Source organism: Lithobates pipiens, unplaced genomic scaffold (assembly GCF_037356315.1).
Source record: "Lithobates pipiens isolate NorthernLeopardFrog02 unplaced genomic scaffold, aLitPip1_a1.2 Scaffold_16, whole genome shotgun sequence".
In the NCBI taxonomy this organism is placed as follows: Eukaryota; Metazoa; Chordata; class Amphibia; order Anura; family Ranidae; genus Lithobates; species Lithobates pipiens.
Genome location: NW_027507748.1, coordinates 386,713,455 through 386,738,944, shown reverse-complemented (window position 1 = coordinate 386,738,944; position 25,490 = coordinate 386,713,455). Strand labels below are relative to the sequence as shown.

The window sequence follows — 25,490 nt, the reverse complement described above, 5'->3', positions numbered from 1 at the left end:
CAAGCGAGCGCCGACGAAAAAGACAGAGCAGACTGCTCAGCTCCGCTCGCAGTCCCACCTCCGTCGGCTCGGTCTTTTTCGTCGGCGATCTGTATTTTTCAGTGGCGCTCGCTATTTTTCGGCGCCGCTCGCTGTTTTCGGCTCAAAGACAGTGGGGATCGGCGTATAACACGCACCCACGATGTTCCCCCGATTTTAAGGGGGAAAAAGTGCGTGTTATACGCCGATAAATAAGGTACTTTCCACATGATTTGTGACAGCGTGAGGAAGTGTCACAGGGGACATGTATACAGATAATCAGGGCATTGGTCATCAGTGCAGCCCCATCAATATCCGTCAGTGCAACAGTGCCTCCTCACCAGTGTAACCTCATCAGTGCCCATCAGTTCTGCTTCATCAGTGCCCATTAGTGTAGCCTCATCAGAGCACATCAGTGAAAGAGAAAAATTACTTATTTGCTTATTTATTTATTTTTTGTTAACAGTTTACATTTTTTTTTGTTTAACAATAATATAAAAAACCTAGTGTTGACTAAATACCACCAAAATAAAGCTCTATCTGTCTCAAAAAGAAAAATGATAAAAATGTCATATGAGCACATGACCGCGCAATTGTCATTCAAAGTGCAGTAGCGCTAAAGGCTGAAAATTGGCCTGGCAAAGAAGGGGGTAAAAGTGCCCAGTAAGCAAATTATTAATATAATGTGTAAATACAACCTGGGGAAGGCTAGATGAGAGGATAAAGGAAATAAATATCACAGAGTTAAGGGTAAAGTGGTTTCCTCTCCTGTGGATACCAAGATTTGTTTTTTTTCTGCCTGAAATGTGTATGGTATATAAATAGATATATTATGCTACTTTTGATATAAAAGTGAAGGTTGAACTGAAGTGTATTATGTAAATTTAGGGGGGTGTTTGATAAATGTTGGTGAGGTGGGTGCAAAGAATAATGCCCTTTTCACATGGTCGGACATTCCGACGACAAAATCCGTTGGATTTTTTCATATGGATTTTGGCCCAAACTTGTCTTGCATGCACATGGTCACACAAAGTTGTCGGAAAATCCGGTCGTTCAGAACGCGGTGACTTAGAACACGTATGTCAGGACTATAAAGAGGGCTGTAGCCAATAGCTTTCATCTCCTAATTTATTCTGAGCATGCGTGGCAATTTGTCTGTCGGAATTGTCTACACCCGATCGGAATTTAAACGATCGGATTTTAGATCCTTCTCTCAAACTTTGGGCGTCGGAAAATCAGACGCAAAAAGTCAGATGGAGCCCACACACGGCTGGATTTTCCGACAACGTGATAACATGATCCGATCGCACATTTTCGGGTGGAAAATCCGACCGTGTGTATGGGGCATAAGTGTGGGATGTATAAATGTATATTTGTTCTTTGTCTTTTTCTAAGAATAAAAATTACTTTAATCAAAAAACAAAACAAACACAAAAAAAAACACAACCTTTGACCAATCAGAATCTTCGAAGCTGCAGCCATTCATCACATGACAGTATCAGGTCTTTTCTATTTGGCCACAGTTCCAAGGTACATAATTGGCTACATATAAATATGAAAAAGGAAAACTGTGAACAAGGACATTGCATATCTCTAATAATAAGCTTTATTAAAAACATGCTAATTAGCAAATCTATTCATCTACACCAACCCCTATAAAACTGACAACATTTTAAATAAAATCTAAATCAGTGTAAAAATCCCTCAAGGGAAGGAGAAAGAAGGAGAGATAAATGAAAAAAACATCAAGAATGAGAAAAAAAAAACCTTTCCTGACAGATGCCATTGAAGCATACGTGTGGGTTTTTGGGTTTTCCTATAAATCTTTGCTCCAAGCCAGCAGCCGTGTTCCTTTTTTGTGCTCCTCGTAAGGACCAGTTTGGTTATTCGTCTATCTGAAGTTTTTTTCTCTCTTTGATAAAGACTAGCTGGCACTGAGCATTGGGAAGACAGGTCACGATACTGTTGATGTTGGGATTTCTGTGATCACCCGGTCAGGTTGTCGGTCTTTCTGTGCAGTTTCACATTACCAGTATAGATCCATCTTCCTCCTGCAGTATCGGAATGCCTGCGAGAGGTAGAGGAGAAGCAGGCATTCCGAGACTGCAGGAGGAAGATGGAGAGAATTATTTGTCTATATGCAGCCGCCCCCCACTGCTCCTCCTATCCTGCTCCCCCCTAGGCTCTCCACCCTACCCATACTCTCTGCTACCCCCGTGCTCTCCACATCACCCTCATGCTCTCCGCTGCCCCCCCGTGCTCTCTGCCACCCCCCCACACTCTCCACCCCCCTCCCATACTCTCCACCTCCACCCCATGCTCTCTGCCACCCCCCATACTCTCCACATCACCCCCATACTCTCCACATCACCCCCATGCTCTCCACCCCCCATGCTCTTTGCCACCCCCATGCTATCCACATCACCCCCATGCTCTCCGCTGCCCCCGTGCTCTCCACATCGCCTCCATGCTCTCCGTTCCCCCCTGTGCTCTCCACATCCCCATGCTCTCTGTTGCCTCCCCATTTCTCCACCTACACTTCCTTAACCACATAGTTGCTAACCTTCATCACCCGGTAATGCAACCTTTACTATCTGTTTCATTTCATTTTTCTTGCTCCGGGTCTTACTTGACCAATGTAGATCAGATGTCTAACCTTTTTTGATGTTTGCCCGACCATTAGTACCCAGCCTACCCCTTAATATTACCTACAATTAATAAGACCACACCTGAAATGGAGTACAAATGGCCATAGCAGCCTTTTTTTATAAACAAAACAACTTATTCCAATTAACATTATTTTGTAAACAGTTGCACCCACACTCCCCTGCCCTCCTGGTTTGTCTTGGCCCTGTGCAGCAAGACTTGCAACTGGTCCCCACTACAAAGCACATCCTGCACAACCAGCACTTATGTGACTTCCGATGTCCTGTTACCGCCCAACGAACTTAAAAATCACCCAGCCCTGCAACTTAAAGAAAAACTCCAAGCCCGCCAGTTTCCGCTTCAAGGCAGACACTGATGCACCTCGCTCCATGTTCCTAGAAACAAAGTGCATAAGCACCAGCCATACTTTCCGAATGTCCCTGCTCCACCCCAGCTAAACGCAACATCTCCAACCATTCCCGCCATACCTTGGAGAAGGCCGTCCATGTAGCCTCACTCGCTTACCTGATCCATCCCGCGACGGCTCCAAGGCAATCTCCCACAGCCACCCGGAAAAGGGGACCCCCCCTTTGCTCTGCCGCTGGTGTAAGTTCCCGAAAAACCTGTCCCAGTGAAACTGAGACAAGGAGTCAGCTAAAGTATTGTCTACCCCCAGGAGGTGTACAACATTCAGAAAAATTTTCAAATGAAGGCAGCATAGCACTATATGCCACAACAGCCGTATGACAGGTTGTGAGATGCGGTTAATGACTTGAACCACTCCCATGTTGTCGCAAATTCAAAACTAGTATTACTGAAAAAATCTCCAAGAGCACCACAATCCAGCAAACAACACTCCATGGATTCAAAGTTGAGAAGTATGCCTAAGAAACTTAGCATGGTAGTCGGGCCCTCTGTCTTGTCGACAGCCAATGAAATACCGAACCTACCTGCAATGTGCTGCAACCCAGACAAAAGGATCGCACACAACTTAGAGGAAGGCGGCCCCACACAAAGGAAATCATCCAAATAATGGATGACAACATTTACCCCCAATACATCATGGACTACCCATTCAACAAAAGAATTGAACTTCTCGAACAAAGAGCAGGCAAGCAGCGACCTATGTATAATCTGTTATGCCAACAGCACTCCAGCAGGCGGAAACTGTCCGGGTGGACAGGGAGTAAACGAAATGCGGATTTAATGTACACTTTTGCCATCATAACCCCTTTCCCGTAACGGCGAACCCACGTCAAAAGAAGTGTACAAAACTGTACATACCTCCAGATCTATGGCGTTGTTGACCAAACCGCCCTTCGGGAAAGACAGGTGGTGGGTGTATAAGGCAAAATTTGTGCAGTTTTTTCTTAGGCATCACCCCCAGCAGTGAGATCCGGCAGTGGCTTAACCACAAACGGCCCTCCCATGTGACCCAATGCCACTTCCTTAGCCAGTTTTTCAGACACCACCCAAGGATGCAGTAATGTAGGATGCAAATTCCACACCATTGTAATCAATGAACATGGGATCCTAAAACCCTCCAAGAAACCCTCCCTCAGTAGCCGCACAGCCTCTCTGTCTGGATATCTGTTAAGGAAAGGTTGCATCTTTTCACCCCTCACTGGCGTCCTCCTTCTTGTTTGCAGATTCTCCGGGCCCAGCCCTTACCTTTTTTAAAAACAACGGGACACTGGATGAGCACCCCGCACCCAGTGCACTCATGTTTAAAATGGCAGGAACCCCCAAACTTCCCTTATTGTACTGCCAACAGAGACCCCACTTCTTAGCGGCCAGAGGGGGAGGAGTCTGCGGGCTCTGGACAGTGCCGCTGGGGGGGGGGGTGGAGGAGGCCGGCTGCACCATTTGCTTTCTATCCTATTTTGCGTTTGTGAGTCTTTCTATATCGGGCTTCCATGATAATGCTCCAAATGACATCAGCTGCATAGTGGCATGGATTATGCTCTCGTCAGTTATGGAAAAGTGAATGCTATGGCTGGGGCCTGGACCTGCTGTTCCCGCCTCTAATAGGTATAGTGTAGCATTCCCTTTTGGGGAGCTTCATCCTTTGGCAAGCTGGATAGCACCAGAACAAGGGCCACAGTTGCCAAGTTTTCGGTGCTACTTCAGGACCAGCACTAGCTAGACTAGAAGTGGTCTAGAGAACAAAGTTCAGAGCATGCCAGGGTCACACATTTTTACAGATCAGGTTGGGATTTTAGGAAGAGCTGGTGAGGGGACCTAATATCTCCTCAGAAGTATGCTAAAAGCTTGAAAACTCTGGATCCAAGAAGCTAATGAGTTGGGCTTCAGACTATTGGGACATCAAAGTGGTCCTTTTGGGACATGCATGGTCCATCAGAAGTCCCCCATCATCTCTGATTCTTTTCCATGTATTTTGCCTCATGCTGAGGTAAAGAAAGCATATACTCATGTTTTACGTAAGTCACCGGTGTCGCAAAGTGCTGCTGTGCCAGTCTCTGAATGCGAGAAATTTAAGGGCAAGTACTCGCCCCTTTTATGGTCATGAAGAGGAACAGCTTGCTGAGGCCGGTTTTAGACCTTGCACACCTGAGACAATTTTCAGCAAAGGAGAAGTTCAAGGTGAAAACATTATCCCTGATGCATAGGGAGTCCAGCCAGGTGACTGTCTTGTTTCCAAAAGACTTAAGATGCTTACCTTCACGTGCCCATTGTAGAAGTCTTCCGCAAGTTCCTTCAGTTCACTGTAGGTCAAAACCATCTCTAGCTCCAGCTCCAGCTATTCGGACTTTCAACATCACCCTGTATGTTTTCAGGGTCTTATTGGTTGTTATAGTCTTTTTTCAACACAAGGAGCATAGGCCTGGCTTGTTACGTGAATGTCCTTATCCCACTGTCCCAAGACATAGGGCAGCTGCCGGATCCCAGAGCTCAGGACTTTTCTATGCTCCTCAAATATGGCTGGCTGCTGAATCTGACAAGGAGACACTTGGAGCCCACTCAGTCTCTTGTGGGCCTTGGGCTCAGTTCAATATAATCTTGGATCATTGCCTTGGCTCTGAATTCTGATGTTTTGGATCTGAATACTCTTTGCCCGGTCTTCTTTCCACCTGCGTGCCTTTCAGTTTCTAAAATGATTGGCACTATGGTGTCTACGGATCTGAGGATCAAGTGGAAGCTGGAGAAGGCGGCCTTTCTGGAGGGGGTTTGTCCAGAAGTGGGAGGCAAGAAGCAGATTTTAGTCCTTTCACCATTTAACAAAGGGAGCATCAGTACTCTTAGGTTAGTCAACACTACGGCGGTCTCCTACATTAAAGACAGCCTGGGCTCAGCTAGGGATGAGCCCGATGTTTGAGTCGAACATGGGGTGTTCACCCGTTTGCCGAACAGCAAACATTATGCGGTGTTCGCGGCAAATTCGAAAGCACTTTTAAAGTCTATGTGACACTAACATGAAAAACCAAAAGTCCTAATTTTAAAGGCTTATATGCAAGTTATTGCCATAAGAAGTGTATGGGGTTCTGCCCCAGGGGACATGTATCAATACAAAAAAAAAAAGTTTTAAAAACAGACATTTTTTCAGGAGCAGTAATTTTAAAAATGCTTAAAGTGAAACAATAAAAATGAATATCGTGCCTGGGGGTGTCCTTAGTATGCCTGTAAAGTAGAGCATCTTTCCCATGTTTATAACAGTACCACAGCAAAATGACATTTCTAAAGGAAAAAAAAATTGAATTCAAAAGTGTTCATGACTGTAATGAATTGTCGGACCCCAGCAATATAGAAAAAAATAGCATGCCCCCCCCCCCCCCCCAGTCTATTACTAGGCCCTTTGTGTCTGGTATTAATACTAAGTGGAACCACGCACCGAAATGTATATTTTTTTTCTAAATGCATTGGGGTCCCCCCAAATACCATACCAGGCCCTGGTATAGATATTAAGAGGAACCCTACCTCAAATTTAAAAAAGGCATGGGAGCCTGCCTAAAATCCATACCAGACCCTTATCCAAGCACGCAAGCTGACAAGCAGGAACGGGGGGGGGGGGGGGGGGGACATACCAAGCCACATGCTCTCAACATGGGGAGGATGCTTTGGGGTTTCCCCCAAAGAACCTTGTCCCCATGTTGATGGGGCAAGGGCCTTATCCCCACAACCCTTGCCCAGTGGTTGTGGGGGTCTGTGGGTGGGGGGCTTATCTGAATATGTGAGCCCTCTTTAACAAGGGGACCCGCAGATCCCGCCCCACTATGTGAATGGGTACCGGGTAAAATGGTAAAAATGACAGTAGACTATTTGGGAAAGTCAGTTATTAAAAATCAAAAGTTCCCGTGATGTTCATTCATCTTCGATCACAGCGTCCGATGACAGAAGAAAAAAATTGAAAAAAATCCGCCTTCATGGGAGGCTCCCACTGACTGCAGGCTTTCTGCATTGACAGTTATTATATAGCCGGGGACGGGGCCACCCGATAATGTAAACGGGTGACTTCATCCCCTCTGATGCTACGTGACGTCAGAGGAAGGCGGGGTCATCCGTTTACATCACCATGTGGCCTCGCCCTCAGCTATATAACAGATATAATCACGAAGAGGCTTCAGTCGGCGGGAGCTTCCCATGGAGGTGGAGTTGTTGGGGGGGTTTTTTTTTGGTTTGTCGGATGGCGTGATGGACGAAGGTTTACATTACGGGACATTTTTATTTTTTTGAATAAAGGACTTGTCCCAAACTCTCGTCATTTTTACTATTTTTGACACTTTTTTTGGTAAATGAGTAGGGGTACAATGTACCCGACACCCATTCACAATGGGGGGGGGGGCTGGAATCTGGTGGTCCCCTTTTTACAGGTTCGTTGATGCGTTTTTCACACCGTAACTACTGGTGCTTACTCCTAGCTGTGAAAAATAAAAAGTGTACTCCGTGCCAAAACTAACTTAAATAGTAAATAAGACGAATATGATTTAAAAAAAAGCTGCCCTCCTAATTAAGTAGAAATGCTACTCAAGGAACCAATAAAATAAAGTGCAGAGGGCGCTCTAGAACAAATGGTAATTAACTGAGCAAAGGTTGAATGATTAGATATACTCAAGCAACTGACATTGAAAAAACAAATAAAGTGCAATGTGCCATAAATACTTATATATACACAGGTAATGAACACAAGTGGTATAGACAATATTTTGGCCAAAATGGCCTGTAGAAAGTAAGTCCCAAAATCACATATAAATTAAAATTCTTCCAAAAGATGGAGAATATTCCTTCACCGACTGATAAAAATACACCCAACATGCTCCTTATATGTATTTTGCTTAACAGAGAATGGTGACCCCTTTAATTAAAAGCAAGTCAGAAGGGCTTTAGCAAGATAATACTTGCTACAATGAGGAAGACTGTGGATGTATCAGTAGAGATCATGGATGAGATATGTGAAAAAATTATAGGAACCAATAGCATAATCCTGTTTATTTGAAAATGAATAAGAATACAAATGCCAAATGGCTGCTTACATGAACTGGGGCTGCAAGTGTGTCTGGTTATTCGGAAGGTGCCTCACGGCTAGCCCTCATAGCTGGTGTGCGTTCCACCATTCAGCCCGGAGCAACGAAAGAGACTGGAAGTGGTGTTGAGTAACGTGACCAAGTAGCGGCTCGACATATGTTTCGTTATTATATCATCAGGAAACGTCAACTCACAGCTGAGTTATTTTCATTGGAGTGCGAACATCCGGATTACTTATTTATTCATATGGGTACAAGTCGCTTCAGGGGGGACCCCAGAGCACCCTCCCCATATTGAGGGCATGTGGCCTGTTATGGTTCAGGGGGGGCGCTCTCTCATCCCCCTCCTTTTCCTGCGGCCTGCCAGGTTGTGTGCTCGGATAAGGTATGCCTTTTTTTAAATTTTGGCGCAGGGTTCCCTGTAAAATCTATACCAGACCTGAGGGGTCTGGTATGGATTTTGGGGGACCCCCATGCATTTATTTTTACATTTTTGTGTAGGGAGGGCCCATACCGTTTATTTTAAATTATTTTTATCTGAATTGCTGGAATCTGACAATTCATTACAGCTGCAAGCAATTTTAAATGATATTTTTTCCTTTATAATTGTAATTTTCCTGTGGTAGATGCGTTACTTTACAGGCATACTAAAGACACCCCCCCCCCCGACACAATATTTAAAGGAATATTTCATTTTTATTGTTTCACTTTAAGCATTATTAAAATCACTGCTCCTGAAAAAATGTACATTTTTAAAACTTCTTTTTGCATTAATACATGTCCCATGGGGCAGGACCCAGGTCCCCATATACTTTTTATGGCAATAACTTGCATATCAGCCTTTAAAATTTGCGCTTTTGATTTTTCATGTTTGTGTCCCATAGACTTTAATGTTGTTTGCTTGTTCGTACAATTTTTTTGCCTATTCCCATGTTCTGGTGCAAACCGAACCGGAGGGGGGGAGTTTGGGGGGGTGTTCCGCTCATCCCTATTTACAGCCTGTTCTCTATTGCAGGAACCGGGCTCAGAAGAATTGAGCCTACAGCTCAGCTGCATATGTTCTCAGAGTCCAAAATGTTCAAACTGATTTTTCTTTCCAGAGTCCACAACAAATGGTTTCTACGTGTGGAGGTTTTGCAGGTGCAGATGCCCTGATGAATCATTGGAAATGCATTTCTTCCAGTCATGGTCAACCTGGTCAAGTCTCCGAACAGAGGTTGTGGTGTTGGTGGCTGTGATGCCTTATCAGCCAATTAGGTCATGGTTTCCCTTGCTAGCACAGTTCAGCTTCTGGAACCCAGTTCACCTTCTCCTCAGGCCAGGTATTCTGCCACTGAGTTCAATTCTACATCCATGTCTAGCACAGTTGTGTCCGACGGTCTGGTTCTCGAGATAGGTGGTCCTCGGCTTCTCTTCCAGATTCATCTCCGCTCTCTTGAATACTAGAAGTATGAATGCAGACAAAGTTGATGAGAGAATCTGGGCAAAGTTTTTTTAATACATGTCTGCTGCTGGCAGATCATGTGGTGATCTAGAAGTTCTAGATATTCTAGGCTTCCTCCAGTCAGATTTAGTCCTGGCTCTATTGGCCAGCTCCCTCAAAGTTCAAGTGTCAGCTTTATCGGCCTTCACAAGTGTTTTCTGATCTAGGCATCTTTCCTCTCCAACAATTCTTCTAGAAAGAAGCTAGGCTCAGACCTCGAAGTAAGTGTAGGTTTTCCAATGGAGTCTCCCGCTTGTTCTCCACACCTCCTTGGGAATTGGAGTGGAATGTTCCATGGCATGGTTCCAAGCCTTAGAAATTGGTTCATTGGTCATGGAGTTACCTATGCTGTTACCTATGCTTGACTCAATTCCCAAGGGTGTATCAGTCTTTGTGGGAGCCAAGAAATTGTTCTGCCAACCGCAGAGTTCTAACTTGCATGGGAGACGTGCACTGTCACAACTAGGCCACAGTGTGCTGTGGCCTAGTTGGTTAAAGTGCATGTCTAGTAAACAGGGAATCCTGATTTGAATTCCAGCAGTGCCTTCCTTCAATTTTAGGAATCCCTCAGATATTGTAAACATATCTACAAGCTACAGCTTCCTTCAGGCTTCAGAATGCCTGTTCATTCTTTTGCCAGAAAGGATAGGGAAACATGCCTCATCTAGGGCGATTGTGGCATGGATTGTCGCAGATGTTGTGTTTCTTTAAATGCAACTCAATGGTGCATCTCTGTTGTACTCACTTCCTGTGTGGTGTTTCCTGTTCCTGCTGGTTATTATTCAATGTACAGTAATGGCTTGTGCTGAGCATGGCCTCTGTACAGTAATGGCTTGTGCTGTCTTTACTTACATCACATCAAACACGGATTGTTTAGGTCATCCAACAGGCTCACAGAGCCAAGGGCTTGGCTTCTTTGGAGGTAGTGTCTGCTCACCCAACCAGGAGTGGATCTACATCTTGGGCAGCTTTACGTCTTGTAGCTCCTGAAGTAATTTGCAGGGCGGTTTCCTGGTCTTCTATGAACATGTTTATGTCCCATTACTGTGTTGAACCAGCTGCCCTATCTTCAATTAATTTTGGTTTACAAGTACTGTTGGTTGATGGTGTGAAACTTTATTTGCTCAACATTTTGCCCATCCGGGTGTGTACGGTGAGTTATTTCCCACACATATGCTGCCATGGAGTCTGTCAGGAAAATCAAATCAACTTATTTTGTTTGAAAAGTTATTTTCAAACAATGTGCCAAAATTCCTGTGATCTACAAATCTTGTGAAAAACAATTCTTGTAATGAATGATTCTTCTATATGTGATCTTCGTGTGAACTTAATGCTCCCAGAGCTCTTACCTCAATGAGGAATATAAACCGCCTTAACGATCTCCCTAGGACAGATCAGATCGCCATCTCTTGATCCCACAAGTACACTGCAGTTTCTGGTAATGCTGGACACAGCTACAGGTTTTCCACCAGTGTCTCCAACTTTCCAGGCTTCTGGGATGATGGTTCCAACATGGTCAGATGTTATAAGGGGATAAATAAAAAGCCCCCCATAGCGTAAAAACATTTAACTAAACTCAATTTATTAAAGGCCAAATGGACATTAAAAGCAGTAAACAACAGCAGTAATTGTGCAAACAATTTGTTGTAGACAGCATTAGATGCCACTTACATCACTTCCTGGTTCCTTCAGTATATTCAGCCACTCCCTACGCATTACATCACGGCACGTGACTTCATCATTTTCCTTCCATTTCACAATTATGTGCCACTTTGTGTTGGTATATCACTTAAAATCCCAATATAATATATTTATATTTTTGGTTGTAACATGACAAAATGTGGAACATTTAAAGGGGTATGAATACTTTTTCAAGGCACAATATATATTTCAATATATATCTATATAACTTAAGAATATGATAATATATGCATGTCTCTGCTGTGTTACAGGGGGCACAACAATGACTGATTCCAGCTTTCATGCTATTGCCATGCATGACATGGCCTCTGGAGAAGATCATACAAAGCAACTGGATTTAAAAGATGATCTACCAATGGAAGCAACTAATGTTGTAGGTGAAATCCTCTCCACTAAACAGCTGATTGTCCGGAGAGGACTAGCATTGCTTCTATCCATTAGTGTACTTATGATTGGCATTGCTTTTAAGCTATTTACTACCAAAAGATAACACAGGTGCTAATGACCCTTGATATGCATACTTAGCCCTTGTACACATGGTCGGAGATTCCGTCTGAATGTTTCCTATCGGAGTGTTTTGTCGGATATTCCGACTGTGTGTGGTCTGCATCGGACTGTTTCCATCGGAATATCCGTCGGACCAACTTTTCCAACTTGCCGGAAATATATTCTGACAAAATGCTCCTATCGGACATACTCCGATCATACTCCGATCATGTGTAGCCTACTCCGACGGACAAGGTGGCACGCATGCTCAGATCAAATTCCTAGACCAAAGCTATTGGCTACTAGCCTGAATGTAGTCCCGTCGTAATGAAATAACGTCATCACGTTATGTACAATCGGATTTTCCGACAACTTAGTCCGACCGTGTGTATGCAACATCACTTCCGGACCTCTTCCGGAATTAATCAGTCGGAATTACTTAGACGGATTTGGTCGTCGGAATCTCAGACCGTGTGTACAGGGGCTTAGACAAGTGTACTGTGTATCCAGAAAAATTTCCTCACTACCTCAAGTTCCAAAAATGTTTGTAATCCTGACCCAAGTGAGCAGTTATTAAAGTTTTTCATTGTTTGATGAAAAAAAAACATCAAATATAGAACAATGTGAATTACATTAAATAAAAATGTTGAATTGCAGTCATTAACCGACTAACCACAAACAACCATTCCAGATCTTCTCAAATTTTGAGAGCTCCCTCTGAGTATAGGTTAAACTTTCTACATAGAATAGAATCACCCGTCTATCCAGGTGAGCATTGTAGGAGGTTGAAGAGATAACCAATGCTGTGCTATAATTTTTCCATGCTAGGTTTAGTGTAGTGGAGTGCCCATTTACTTGTCATGCTCAGATGCAGACAAGGGCCCCTTTACCACCACTTTCCACAACTCCCTGGATTTCTGGGCACCCTTAGAAAATATAGCTTTCTATGCATACCTCTCTTAGAAGCTCAGAGAGACCACACCTGATGAGGTAGGAGGCAGCGGGAAAAGTGATATGCAGCCAGGTGAAGTGCCCTCCACTGCTGGAGTCAGGATGCAGGCCAGACTACTATAGTTACAGTTAGGTGCCCTGTGTGTCCTTGGATTCCTACAGCTGTTTGCCTGTGTTACCAGAGCTACCCTGTATCTTACTGACAAGAATGCTGTTTATGAAGATAATTGCAAGTAGCTATGTGTGTTCTGATTTTTTTTTTTACTAAAATATTGGTTCTCAGCTTGACTCTATTGTTACAGAATCTTAAAGAGACTTTACTATGCAGCCACATTTTACCCTGCTTGAGTCACAGAGATATTGCTGCTTTCCATTATTTCTTCTAATTTTATTTAAGAGACTGCAAGTACAGTTACTGCCTGTCTATCATTCGGCTGATTGACTATCCTATTATCCTAGTTACTGCTAATTCTAGGTTAGAGTCTTCTTATCAACTGGATGTGTTTGAATTGCTTGGAATTTATAAATAAAAAAAGAAGAGTGACACGCAGTGAGTGCCCTGAATTTTGTTTTCTCAGATTGTTGTATTGGAGTGCTTACCTACGGGAAGCACCAAGACCCACTGTTGTAATTTTGCAGAAGTCAGATGTGTAACATTTCTTTAATATGCACTAATCTAAAGTCCCTCCAGAGTTGCTAACAGTGAGTGCCACACATCTATCTCACTTGGATTGGAGGGTCCAATATACCCAGAGCACCCATCTTTGGCTAAGGTGAACAGGAGCTTCTTACGTCACTTCGGGTCCATGCGGTCCACGCTGGTTCTGTCCCCTTCCACTGACATCACTTCTGGGTCCTGCTTTCCACGCTGATCTCGGCAGCGTGGCTGATCCCTCTGGTGTCTCCTTCCACTGCGGCTTCCCTTTACTGGTCGGCTGGAATCCATGCTACACACCTGACCCCATACAGGACTACCCTGATGTTGGCTACTGGACCACCATCCTACACATTCACTATGATGATCCCTTTTTAACCTCATGTCCAGTAAGTGTTTTTAACCTCTTTGGGCTAATAAAGTCTGTACTGCTGCACTTAGAGGCACCTTTTTCTGTTTTGTTTGTCTTCAAAAGAGATTGCTTTCCTCATAAAGTGCTGCCCAAGTATTCAGAGACATCACCTTGCCTAAACTTTATTCATTTGACATTGTGGACTATACCTCTGGCCTGTCCTTTTTTTGAGAGCACCCTACATCGTTGTTCCTTGATTTATTGTTTAGCATTTGGAAAGACAAGGTAGCATGCAAGCAGCTTCAGGTGGCAACTGTTTGCTGTTCAAAGGATCTCAGGCCTTACATTTATTAAGATAAATGCCTCATCAAGCTGCCTCCTTGCTCTAGCGAAGAATGACAACTGCTGGAGATGTGGGGAGCACCAAATTAACCTTGAAATAGACATTCAAACTCTTGACAAGTTCTTTATTAAAAAAAAATCCTCAAAAAGTCCCTTGTCGTAAATCCATCATCAATCACAATGCCGCTGCCTAGGCACAACAAACAAAAAAAAAACAATTCTGTGCACATAACCAGTCACAATACTCTCCATGGTGGGATAGTGGTAACATCATTGCCCAGATATGGACATGCCCATATCTGGGCAATGTTAGTGCTCAAATATGGGTAAGAAGCCATATTAAGACAATGATGTAACCCTGCTAATCTCCACCCATTTGCTTACAATCCTGGGGATTTCTGACCATGCAAGTGAATGGGCCATGTGACATCAGTGGCTGTAAAGGACATGGGGGGTGCAAGCACCCATTGACAAGCTAAAAACTGTCACGTTCATCAACACCAAATAGGCTCATACCTACTAATGACATCTTTTCTCTCCATGACCACTAAATACATTTTCTTGTGTGTGTGTTTTCCCAAAACTGCATCATTAAAGTGGGTTTACCCTAAAAGAAAAGAAATGCTGACAGATTTTTATGACAGTCATTAACCTTTCTGCCTGTCAGCAGGGCAGTTCTGCTCTGTGTCATGATGTGTATATGTGTGGGAGTGACATCATCGAGGCCCGGCCAGCCAAGCTACTGAAGAATCAGAACCAAGAAGAACAGGAGAAGATGGCAGCACCTGTGATTTAGCACATTATACCTAAAAGCTCCAGGGGCCCAACTGAGAGAAACATTCAGTGGAGGTTTAATTCCACTTTAAGTACAACAATGGCTCTGTAAAGGCAAATTATGCTAGATCCTTCGATTTTGCAGGAGCATGTATGTATTTTAACTATAAAATATTTTCTGTACAATTCCTCTTAGGAAGTGTGTATCCATAGTTTATTACAGTATGGTCCCATATCTGTTCTGAAAGAGGACAGATTCTGTTTGAAGGAGGATACATTTTACCTTTTTAAATAATAGGATTTTTTGTACTCACCGTAAAATCCTTTTCTCTGTAATTCGCCGACTGACACAGCTCCTCTCTTTAGCCATTGGGTTGTTACACCACCTTTAGGAGAGGACTAGGCATAACATGTTAACATGTAATGAAAAAACTCAGAACTTCTAGTTCTGCCCAAGGGGCGGTCCCATAGGTAACAACCTCAGCCTGCCATGCAGCTTCAGTACGTCAACAAGCAGTATAATGTAAAGAAAAATAGGAGGGGCAGGTGCTGTGTCAGTCAGTGAATTAGACCCCTTTCACACCACACCACCCATAGCGTGGGCGGTAAAACGCCTCTTTTTTTTACACCGCTGTCCCATTGATTTCAATGGGGAGGAGTGGTAAACACACCGCTCCTTCACCACTCCAAAGAAGCTGCTGGCAGGACTTTTCCCTGATGTCCTGCCAGCGCACCGCTGTAGTGTGAAAGCCCTCCAGCTTTCACACTACAGACAATGGTGCAGCTTTTTTGTGGTGGATTCCATGCGCTATTTCTAACGCTATAGCGCCTGCAAAATGCCCTGGTGTGAAAGGGGTCTGACAGAGAAAAGGATTTTATGGTGAGTACAAAAAAATCCTATTTTCTCTTATATACACTGACTGACACAGCTCCTCTCTTTAGCCATTGGGACGTCCCCAAGCAGTGCCAAAATGAAGGGCGGGAAAACAGCATAAAACTTCATCCACCGTGGCATGTGGGAACTAGTATAAACTTTACCCACAAAAAAAAACAGTGTGTGGGATAACCAAACTTTTTTACCCACAAAAAAACGGTGCTCCTCTACAGAGAGATACTACCCTCAAACCACACCAGAACTGCGGTAACAAATGCAGCAGTGCATTAACTTAAAAGTACTGTGTTTTACCCAAAAAAACAGAAACAAAATTGTATGTGCAATTGCAACTATACAGCCGCCTGCAAAACTTTGCGGCCAAAACAGGCATCAGCCGATGCACTGACATCTACCTTGTAGAATTTTGTAAAAGTGTGAACAGACGACCAAGTCGCCGCTTTACACACTTGAGCGACAGACGCTTGATGTGGAAAGGCCCAAGACATTCCGATTGCCCTTGTGGAGTGGGCCGTGACCAGAAAGGGGAGCTTTGCTTCTACTACAGGAGTTGGCTTCTACTACAATCTGTCTGATCCACGTGGAAATGGTGGCCCACGAGACCACCATGCCTTTTTTCAGACCAGCCACCGAAACAAACAAGGAGTCTGACTTCCGAAAGGGAGCCGTGGCAAACAAATACACCCTCAGGGCCCAGCCCACGTCCAGGGAATGGAGGGCCACCTCTTTAGGATGTGTCGGCTTCGGACACAGAGATGGTAACACAATGTCTTCATTGATGTGAAACGCCAAAACCACCTTTGGCAGAAAAAAAGGTTGCAGACGCAATACAGACTTATCTTTGTTGATAACCAGATAGGGCAACTTGCAGGACAAGGCCGCCAGTTCCGAAACCCTCCTGGCCAATGTAATGGCCACTAGAAAGACTACTTTCTGGGAAAAAGTCAACAGAGGGATCTCTCTGATATTCTCAAATGGCGGTTTTTGAAGCGCCGATAACACCAGATTCAGATCCCACGGGGGTAACGGTGGACGCACTGGAGGAACTACATGTCGGACCCCTTGAACAAAGGTGCTCACTAGAGAGTGAGACGCCAGGGGTTGCTGAAAAAAGACAGCCAAAGCTGATATTTGTACTTTGATGGTGCTGAAAGCCAACTTCTGGTCTACTCCTTGCTGAAGAAACAGCAGGACCCTGGATATAGAAAAGGAGCACGGATGCCATCCTTTCTCCTCCCACATGGAGATGTAGGCCTTCCAGATACAATGATATATCTTCCGAGAAGAAGATTTCCATGCCCTCAGCATAGCTGGGATCACAGAGTCCGAAAGACCCCAGTCCCTGAACACCTGGCTTTCAATAACCATGCCGTTAAAACCAGCGATGGTAAAGCAGGATGGAGAATCGGACCTTGAGACAGAAGGCCTTCTCGTAACGTCAGTCGTCAAGGAGCGTCTTTTATCAGGCGCACTAGGTCTGTGTACCAGGGACAATCAGTGTTACTGGGATCCCCTTGGCCTCCATTCTGTGGAGAAGATGTGGTAAAAGCTTCAGCGGAGGAAAGGTATAGATCAGCTGGTACTGATCCTACGGAGCCACCAGCATGTCTGTCGTGTCTGCCCACGGATCTCTTCTCCTGGACACGAATCTCGGCACCTTCCGATTGAGACGGGAGGCCAGCAGATCCATGTCTGGTGTACCCCACCGCAGGCACAGAAGCCTGAACACCTCCGGATGCAACGCCCATTCTCCTGGGTCCAGCATCTGACGACTTAACATAGTCCGCCTGCCAGGATGTAAATGGCCGTCAGGGCCGGTATATGTCGCTCTGCCCACTGAAATATGTATGCGACCTCCCATGCGGTGGCCGAGGCTTCTTGTTCTTCCTTGGTGATTGACGTATGCCACAGCCTTGGCGTTGTCTGACTGGATCCTGTTCGAACGCCCTCGCAGTCTTATCGACCATGTGGAGAGGCATAGCCTGATCGCTCTTGGTTCGAGCAGATTGATCAGCAACTTGGATTCCTCCACCGACCAGAGGCCCTGGGTCGACTGAACTCCCATTACTCCACCCCAGCCTGATAGGCTGGCGTCCGTTGTGATCACTGTCCATTTCAGAGGTAGGAACGACGTCCCAGACCGAAGTTCCAGGGACCTCAGCCACCAGCGCAGGGAATCCCTGACTAACTGGCTCAACTGAATCTACCGTGGCCACAACCAGGACACTACCTGCCTGGAGTTTGCATGTTCTCCCTGTGCCTGCGTGGGTTTCCTCCGGGTACTCCGGTTTCCTCCCACAATCCAAAGACATGCAGGTAGGTTAATTGGCTTCTGTCCAAAATTGGCCCTAGTATATGAATGGGGACCTTGGATTGTGGGCTCTTTGAGGGTAGGGACCGATGTGAGTGTGCAATGTACAGGGATAGGGACAATTGTAGACAATCACTCAGGTTGAACTGGATGGACTGGTGTCTTTATTCAACCTTACTAACTATGAAACTATGAAACTAACTAACTATGAAACTACTACCGATCCAGGGACAATGGAGATTTGTCACATTTTGTCAAAATCTCCTTCTGCAGAACTCTGGTGTGAAACTGGGCATACGGTACTGCCTCGAAGAAGGCCACCATGAGTCCCAGGACTCGCATGCAGAAGCGTAGCGATGACCACCTGGGTTCATCAGCAGTTTTACCACAGCTATGAGTCTGCAGCTTGTCTGAAGGGAGAAACAATCTCGCTTCCATGGAGTCCAGCAGTAAGCCTAGGTACTCCAAACGCTGAGTCGGTACAATCACCGACTTTTTTAGGTTCAACAGCCACCCAAATTCCTGCAAGGTCTGCATGATGATCGCCACTAGGGATGAGCTTCGTGTTCGAACATCGGCTGTTCGCCCGTTCGGCGAATTCCGAACGTTATGGGCCGTTCGCGCCAAATTCGTGTGGTGCTCACGGCCCACAATGCACTGCGTCATCGCAGTGCATTGCTGGCTCATGATTGGCCAAGCATGCACTGTGACCCCGCATGCTTGGCCAATCACAGCGCCAGCAGCGAGGAGAGCCATGATTGGCCACAGGCAGGATACCTGTGGCCAATCATAGCTCAGGCTGTGTAGTACACGCCCCACACTATATAAGGCCACCAGCACGGCGGCCTAGTGTAGTGTGTTGGCATCTGAAGCAGTTAGTGGGTGTTCTGTGTACCTTCAACACAGTACACACCGATCGTTTTCGGCCGATTTTCGATGTTGCTGTTGTGTAGTGGTTGTTGTCTGTGTGCCCTGACCGCAGTATACACCGCTATATTCACCTCACCTATATAGCTAGTGAAATATCTTTTATAATAGAGCTTGCAGTCAGTAGTGTTAGGAGCTTGTGCGTGCTGTCTGCGTGCTCTGTACCCAGTACACACCGCTATATCCACCTACATACCTCTTCTCTATTTGAGCCCACTTGCCATCTGCAGGAGTTATTGAAAGTTGTGTGTGCCTCCAGCACAGCACAGTATACATCTGTATATACCCCTTTATCTCTGGTGTTCTATAATAAAGGCATCTGCAGGAGTTAGTGGGTGTTGTGTGACTCCAGCACAATATACACCTGTATCTACCGTTTATTGCTGTTCTCTAATAGAGCCATCTGCAGGGCTTAGTGGGTGTTGTGTGACTCCATTACACTGCTGTTTTACCCAACTCCCTTCAGGCCATTACCATGTCTGGAAGGCCAGCAAGGAGAGGCAGACAGGCGCGAGCCGATAAAAGAGGGCAAGCAGGCTCTGTGTCTAGAGACAACAGTGCTGGTCGTGGACGCGGTGCATTGTCATCAGCACGTGGCCATGGGACACGCTTGTCCTTCTTTTCGGCAGCTGGACATGTTGAACCGCAACATGCCAACGACTTGGTAGAGTGGATGACCAAGCCCTCTTCATCCTCCTCATCCTCTCTCACCCAGTCTCAGGGTACTAGCAAAGCAGCTGCCAACGCATCGTTTTCCCTCCTCTCAATGTCATCATAAGTGACTCCTTCCCTAGACCCACCACGTCCTCCTGAGGAGTCTCCTGAACTCTTTGAGCACAGTGTTGGGTACATGCTCCAGGAGGATGCCCAGTGTTTTGTGGGCTCTGATGATGACACTCAGCTAGAGGAAGGCAGTAGCGTGAGCGCAGAGAGAGGGGATGCTCAAGAAGGACAGCAATCTGGCAGTCATGTTCCACAAGCTGCAGCATACTGCCAGGTTTGCTACAGCGATGAAGAGGGAGGGGATGATGAGGGCACTGACTCCACGTGGGTGCCTGGAAGGAGAGAGGAGGAGGAGGAGGAGGAGGAGGAGGCACATGTTCAACGAGGCAGGATGCCCTCCGGGGGCCAGCTTAGGGGCAGCACACCGACTGAATCACACCGCAGAGCTCCGCCTGTGCAGGGCGCTGCCTCTGCGCGTTATTCTAAAAGTTCTTTGGTGTGGGCCTTTTTTGAGACGAGTGCATCAGATCGCACCGCTGCTATTTGCAACATATGTCTCAAGCGTATCTCGCGTGGCCAAAACATCAGCTGCTTGGGCACCACATGCTTGACCAGACATATGTTGACCTGCCATACAGCTCGTTGGCAAGCGTACCTCAAAGACCCACACCAAAGATCAAAGCGGACCTCTCCTTGCTCCTCATCAGCTGGCATCTCCAACCCCACTAGACCTTCAGTCCTCTCTGAAACCTGCTCTGAGAGGAATGAAGGTGTAGAATTAGGTGTGTCACACCAAGTGCTTCCGGGAACTCTGCTAGCGGTACACCCACGTCCGATTATAGCAGGCAAATGTCCCTGCCCCAGCTGCTGGACCGGCGAAAGAAGTTCACTCCCAGCCATCCACATGCCCAGCGGTTGAATGCTAGCTTGGCTAAATTGCTAGCACTTCAACAGGACAATTTTATGGTCCAGTTTATTGAGGCCCCAACTAGGAATGAAGCTCTGTTGGACCTGGTAATCTCAAACCATGCAGAGCTTATTACTAATGTCCAGATAAAGGAACACCTGGGTACCAGTGATCATAACATGATTTCCTTTGATGTTAGCGCTAAACAAGAAATACATACGGGTAAGATAAAAACACTTAACTTCAAGAGAGCTAATTTTCCGAGGATGAGGGCTACTCTCCAGGACTTAGACTGGGAGAGAATATTCGCTTCAATGGGCACAGAACAGAAATGGGAATTCTTCAAAAAGACTGTTGGGGACCTCACTGCAAAGTATATTCCCATGGGAAATAAGTTTAAAAGGCTAAAAACAAAACCTATGTGGCTCACGGCCAAAGTTAAAAAAGCTATAAACTGTAAGAGAAGAGCTTTTAAAAAATATAAAAATGAAGGATCACTAGTGTCATTTAAATGTTACAAAGAAATTAACAGAATATGTAAAAAGGAAATCAAGGATGCAAAAATTCAAAACGAACGACAGATTGCAAAAGATAGTAGGACAAACCCCCAAAAATTCTTCAAATATATTAATAGTAAAAAGGTCAAGTCTGAGCATGTAGGCCCTTTACAAAACAATCTAGAGTTGGTGACTGGGGACAAAGAGAAGGCTAATTTATTAAACACTTTCTTCAGCTCTGTGTACACAAAAGAGCATGGGGGAGCGCATGTCCATAATGGGGGTGATAGTGACACAGCCCCAAATGATCCACAATGGCTCAAAAGTGATATGGTCCAGAAATACTTAGACAGAATAAAGGTGGATAAAGCACCTGGCCCTGATGGCATCCACCCACGGATCCTAAAAGAATTGAACTCTGTAATTTCAGAGCCATTGTATCTAATTTTTAGGGACTCATTAATGACAGGAATAGTCCCACTGGATTGGCGCAGGGCGAACGTGGTGCCTATATTTAAAAAGGGATTAAAGTCTTTACCAAGTAACTATAGACCTGTTAGCTTAACTTCTATAGCTGGGAAGATACTGGAGCGTTTAATAAAAGACCACATCGACGAGTTCTTGCTGAACAAAAACACTTTAAGCAACAGACAACATGGATTCATGAAAGACAGAAGTTGTCAGACAAATCTGATTTCTTTTTATGAGGAGGTAAGTAAAACCTTGGACAGAGGGGTGGCGGTGGACGTGGTATACTTGGATTTTGCAAAAGCATTCGATACAGTTCCCCACACACGGCTCATGTGTAAGGTAAAGTCTACAGGTTTGGAAATATCAGTTTGTAAATGGATAGAAAATTGGCTAGAAGACAGAATTCAGAGAGTAGTGGTTAATGACTCTTACTCTGAATGGTCTAAGGTTATCAGTGGTGTACCCCAAGGTTCAGTGCTGGGACCCTTACTTTTTAACATCTTTATAAATGATATTGGGTCTGGGATCAAAAGTAATATTTCTGTCTTTGCAGATGACACCAAGATATGCAGTGGAATAACGTCTTTACAGGATGTCTCCAATTTACAAGCCGACCTCAATACACTGTCTAATTGGGCGACTATGTGGCAGATGAGGTTTAATGTTGATAAATGTAAAGTTATGCACTTGGGGCCTAAGAATATGCATTCATCATACATGTTAGGGGGAGTACAACTGGGGGAATCCATAGTGGAGAAGGATCTGGGGGTTTTGGTAGACCATAAGCTCAATAACAACATGCAATGCCAAGCTGCTGTTTGCAAAGCGAGCAAAGTCCTTTCTTGTATTAAGAGAGGTATGGACTCCAGAGAAAGAGATATAATTTTGCCCCTGTTCAAATCATTAGTAAGACCTCACCTGGAATATGCCGTTCAGTTTTGGGCACCAGTTCTCAAAAAGGATATCGGGGAACTGGAGAAAGTGCAGAGAAGGGCAACCAAACTGATAAGAGGCATGGAGGAACTCAGCTATGAGGAGAGATTAGAGGAACTAAATTTATTCACTCTTGAGAAGAGGAGATTAAGGGGGATATGATCAACATGTTCAAATACATTAGGGGTCCATATAGTGAACTTGGTGTTGAGTTGTTCTCTGTACGGTCAACCCAGAGGACACGGGGGCACTCTTTACGTCTAGAGGAAGAGAGATTTCATCTTCAAGTACGGAAAGGTTTCTTCACAGTTAGAGCTGTGAAAATGTGGAATAGACTCCCGCCAGAGGTGGTTCTGGCCAGTTCAGTAGACTGCTTTAAGAAAGGCTTGGATACTTTCCTGATGGTACATAATATAACTAGGTACTAACATAGGTAAAGTTGATCCAGGGAAAATCCGATCGCCTGTTGGGGGATCAGGAAGGAATTTTTTTCCCCTGCTGTAGCAAATTGGCGCATGCTCTGCTGGGTTTTTTTTTCGCCTTCCTCTGGATCAATTGTGGGCATAAAATTGGGTATCTGGATTGTACGATTATTTTTTATTTTATTTATTTGTTTTTAAGGTTGAACTGGATGGACTTGTGTCTTTTTTCAACCTGACTAACTATGTAACTATGTAACTATGTAACTGCTGCCTTTTCAGTTGGTAGACTCGGCCCCCTTCCGTGAGTTTGTACAATGTGCGGTTCCTCAGTGGCAGGTCCCCAAACGCCACTTTTTCTCACGGAAGGCGATTCCGGCTCTCTACCGGCATGTGGAAGGCAATGTCCTTGCCTCGCTGGACAGGGCGGTCAGCGGTAAGGTGAGTATTACCGCTGACTCATGGTCCAGCAGGCATGGACAGGGACGTTACCTGTCTTTTACGGCCCATTGGGTCACTCTTCTGGCAGCTGGGAAGGATGCAGGACAAGGTGCAGTAGTGTTGGAGGTTGTTCCGCCACCACGCCTCCAAAATGCTACTATTGGTTGTGACACACCTCTCTCCTCCACCCCCTCCTCTTCTTCTTCCTCCATGGCCTCTTCCAGTGCTCTGTCCTCAGAACCAGCGGCGCTCCGTAGGCGTTCCAGGGGCTACGCAAGTACGCAGGCAAAATGATGCCATGCCGTGCTTGCGCTGGTTTGTTTGGGGGACAGGAGCCACACTGGGGCAGATGTTTTGTCAGCTCTACAGGGGCAGGCCGAGAGGTGGTTGACGCCACGCCAGCTTAAGCCAGGAATGGTGGTTTGTGACAATGGCACCAACCTCCTCTCCGCCCTCCGACAGGGACAACTGACCCATGTGCCCTGTGTAGCTTACGTCCTTAACCTGGTGGTGCAGCGGTTCTTGGGCAGGTACCCCGGCTTACAGGATGTCCTGAAGCAGGCCAGGAAAGTCTGTGTGCATTTCCGCCGATCATTTAATGCCTGTGCTCGGCTGGCTGAGCTCCAAAAGGAGTTGAACCTGCCCAAGAACCGCCTTATATGTGACATGCCCACCAGGTGGAACTCAACATTGGCCATGCTGCAGCGGCTGCACACGCAGCAGAGGGCCATCAATGAGTGCCTGTGCGACTACGGCACCAGGACAGGGTCAGGGGAGCTCGGTTTTTTCTCACCACGCCAGTGGGGCATGATCAGGGATGCATGCACTGTCCTGTCACCGTTTGAGGAGGCCACAAGGATGGTGAGCAGTGACAGTGCATGCATCAGTGACACTGTACCTCCTGTCCACCTCTTGGAGCATACGCTGCGTGGAATAATGGACAGGGCACTTGAGGCAGAACAGAGGCAGGAAGAGGAGGACTTCCTTGCCTCTCAAGGCCCCCTTTATCCAGACAGTGTTCCTGCTGTGCCACCCATCACACAGGAAGAGGGTGAGGAGGAGGAAGAGGAGGAGGAGGATGATTGTGTCAGCATGGAGGTGGAGGCTGGCACTCAGCAGCAGCAGCAGCAGCAGTCTTGTAGGGATAATTTACAGTCCCAAGAAACACGTGGACTTGTACGTGGCTGGGAGGAGGTAGCTGCGGATCATGTTGCCCTTAGTGACCCAGAGGACTCCGGACCGAATGCCTCAGCTAACCTACGCTGCTTGGCCTCCCTGATCCTGCAAAACCTGCGGAAGGATCCTCGTATTCTTCGGATCAAGGAGAGGGACCATTACTGGCTGGCCACTCTCCTTGATCCACGGTACAAGGGTAAGGTTGCCGACCTTATCTTGCCATCGCAGAGGGAGCAGACGATGAGACATCTCCGGGAGGCCTTGCAGAAAGGTCTGTGCAACGCGTTCCCAGAGACTGGGAGGTTACAAACTCCTGGTCCTGGACAACGTGTTGCTGAGGCATCGGTCAGAAGGAGCGGTGGAGAAGGTGGCCGTCTGACTGATGCTTTCAGACAATTTTTTAGTCCGCAGCCCCAAGGTATGATCAGTTCCAGCAACCATCGCCAGCGTCTGATTTACATGGTGCAGGAATACCTAGGGCCAAGGTCAGACTTGGACACCTTTCCCACCGAAAATCCTCTGGCTTACTGGGTCTTGAGGATGGATCACTGGCCAGAGCTTGCACAGTATGCAATTGAGCTACTGGCCTGTCCTGCATCCAGCGTTCTTTCGGAACGCACCTTCAGTGCTGCTGGTGGCTTTGTTACCGATCACAGGGTGCACCTGTCCACCGAATCAGTTGATCGACTGACCTTCATCAAGATGAATCAGTCTTGGATCACCCACAGCTACCAAGCACCTGAAGCTGATGTAACAGAATAATTTTTTTTTAAATATCACATCCCTTCAAGACTGCCTATGCTGATGCTGAAAGACTGTCCTGTTATGTTGATTGTCTATCCTCTTCCTCCTCCGCTGATATGATGGGAGAACATTTCTGGTTCTGGGTGATGCCTAAGGCCCAA

General features: G+C 45.9%; 1 protein-coding gene across 1 annotated transcript in view; it reads left to right on the top strand.

Moving 5' to 3' along the window:
- The window catches only part of LOC143983036 (multidrug and toxin extrusion protein 2-like), a 447,238-nt gene extending 434,367 nt beyond the window's left edge, over nucleotides 1–12,871 (top strand). Inside the window, exon 17 of the mRNA XM_077482263.1 lies at nucleotides 11,580–12,871. Within this exon, the coding sequence (XP_077338389.1) occupies nucleotides 11,580–11,818 (239 nt within the window). The 3' untranslated portion in view covers nucleotides 11,819–12,871. The remainder of the gene's footprint in view (nucleotides 1–11,579) is intronic.
- Nucleotides 12,872–25,490: the final 12,619 nt, after the last annotated feature.